Raw genomic sequence first — 2,174 nt, forward strand, 5'->3', positions numbered from 1 at the left:
AGCGCCCGCCTGCATCAGCACCTGCCCCTGCATCAGCGCCCACCCCTGCATCAGCACCTGCCCCTGCATCAGCGCCCACCCCTGCAGGCTCAGGGCAGCTGCCAGTTACACCCGCCAGTTACCCCGCTGGGCTGTCTGTCAGCTTTTGAGAGGCGGGGCTGTCAGTTAATGTCAGCTGATGGTTTATTAAAGAAAACTCTTTATAAGAGACTAACGTTTTCCTCCTTGCCTTCAGGTTTATATTAAAATAATATCTGACAGACTAGCTCCCCCACTCTCAGCTCCTTATTTACACACACTTGATAATATGAGATTTCCTGTTCCCTCTCTCTCTCTCTCACACACACTCACACACACACTCACACACTCACACACACACACACACACACTCACACACTCACACACACACACACACACACACACGAAACAGATACTAAACTTATTGCCAAGTTGACCAAGATTAAAGAGTTTTTTCCCCAATACATACTATTTTGTAATTGCAGGTATAAGATTCCCAAACTGCTGTCATGATCTGATTTGATTTATTCTTAGCTTGCTCTGTGATATGAAAGGTTCATGCATGAAGAATAAATCACCCCAATCTTAAAGTTGGATTTCAGGCTACAGAGGGTGGGACAGGGTCTGAGGACCCGCCAGCCTGGCCGATCACACACCAAGTCAGGGCCCTGACTCTAAACAAGGGAATTTGATCTTTTAAAAACTTGTAAGTGGCCCGGCCGGTGTGGTTCAGTGGTTGAACGTCAACCTAAGAACCAGGAGGTCACGGTTTGATTTTGGGTCAGGGCACATGCCCAGGTTGCAGGCTCGATCCCCAGTGTGGGGTGTACAGGAGGCAGCAATTGATGTGTCTCTCTCATCAATGTCTCTCTCTATCCCTTCCCCTCCCTTCTCTTTCCCTCTCTCTCCCTCTCTCTCTTTGTAAAATGAATAAAAACATATTTTTAAAAATGTATACGTTTTTAAAGGTTTTAGGACAGAGTGAGATGCCTCAAGCTTTTATTATTGCAATGAGTGCGGTTCTGCATGTGAGACGGGTCTGTATGAAGAGTTCTCATCTAAGCACCTGTTTACTTACCTCTGAAATGTATTTGTCCAAGGCTTTCGTGAGGATCAGTGGGATAATGTATGTAAGGACTTCCTAGCGTGTGCACACAGTGGCACACGCGGTTAGCGGACTGTCAGTGAACAGTGTAGTCACACCGTTTCTGCTTCTGCACCACCGCCTGCACCTCCACCTGCACCTGCACCACCACCAAGAATCAATACAGTTCTCACCTCATTTTAATATTTTTTCTTAACTGTCTCCAACAGAATCTTTCCCCTTGAAATCTGTAAAGCATCGTGTCTCTGCTACTATTTATACCACTGATCGGTCACCTTCAGAAATTCTGATTTCCTGATTTAGACCAGCGGTCGCCAACCAGGGGTCCGTGGACCACTGATTTAGACCGTATCTCCCAACTGCACGGAAGCCTTTGAGGGGAGGAGCTATTTTTTATAGCTCTGAGCTTTCCCCAAACCCCCGTGCACAGGACGAAGAGGGCGCGCGGCATGTCTGCAGTTAGGGTGACGATGTAGTAGAGGGTGTCACACTGGGACCGACAGGAAAGCCGGCCAGCTGCACGGCTTCATCCACCCACAGCACTGCCCTGTGTGTTATGTAAAAGTGGGGCAGGACAGCAAAAGCCTAAAGTGACTTATTTCCTGCTTTCGTTAAAATGCTTTATTCACTCCTGACAAATGAATTATAGAGTCTAATCCAAAATATTCTGCCTTTAACAGGATGGAAACTTCTCCAGCAGGACTGTACTTGAAAAACCTCAAAATATGATGGTGGTGGGACAGTCAGCGTTTGCAGACTTCGGTAAGGTAGTTTCCGTCTTGCACTTTCACCCCCAACTCTGCCCCGGTCGGATCGGCTCCCCAGGTCAGCAGACAGCTGCCTTCAGAACCAGTCAGCGTTGATGTGGGCAGACCCTTCATGCAGCGCAGCAGTTTACAGCGTGTGTTTAGTAACAGAGCGAGCCCAGGGGTGCCTGTCTATAGGGAAGGTTCTTGTATGTCCAGGTTATGGAACCAAAATAACGGAAGGAGTTCGCCTGCCTCTGGCGACGTGAACACCAGAGCGTTGTATCTGCAGCCAGTGGAAGGGA

The 2,174-nt window shown here is 48.3% G+C and overlaps 1 protein-coding gene across 1 annotated transcript in view; it reads left to right on the forward strand.

Annotated features, from left to right (window-relative positions):
- The window catches only part of ITFG1 (integrin alpha FG-GAP repeat containing 1), a 48,961-nt gene that overhangs the window by 26,059 nt on the left and 20,728 nt on the right, over positions 1-2,174 (forward strand). Inside the window, exon 7 of the mRNA XM_006764894.2 lies at positions 1,804-1,885. Coding sequence (XP_006764957.2) covers positions 1,804-1,885 — 82 coding nt within the window. The remainder of the gene's footprint in view (positions 1-1,803; positions 1,886-2,174) is intronic.

The sequence above is a fragment of the Myotis davidii genome, unplaced genomic scaffold, assembly GCF_000327345.1.
Source record: "Myotis davidii unplaced genomic scaffold, ASM32734v1 scaffold181, whole genome shotgun sequence".
Classification (NCBI taxonomy): Eukaryota; Metazoa; Chordata; class Mammalia; order Chiroptera; family Vespertilionidae; genus Myotis; species Myotis davidii.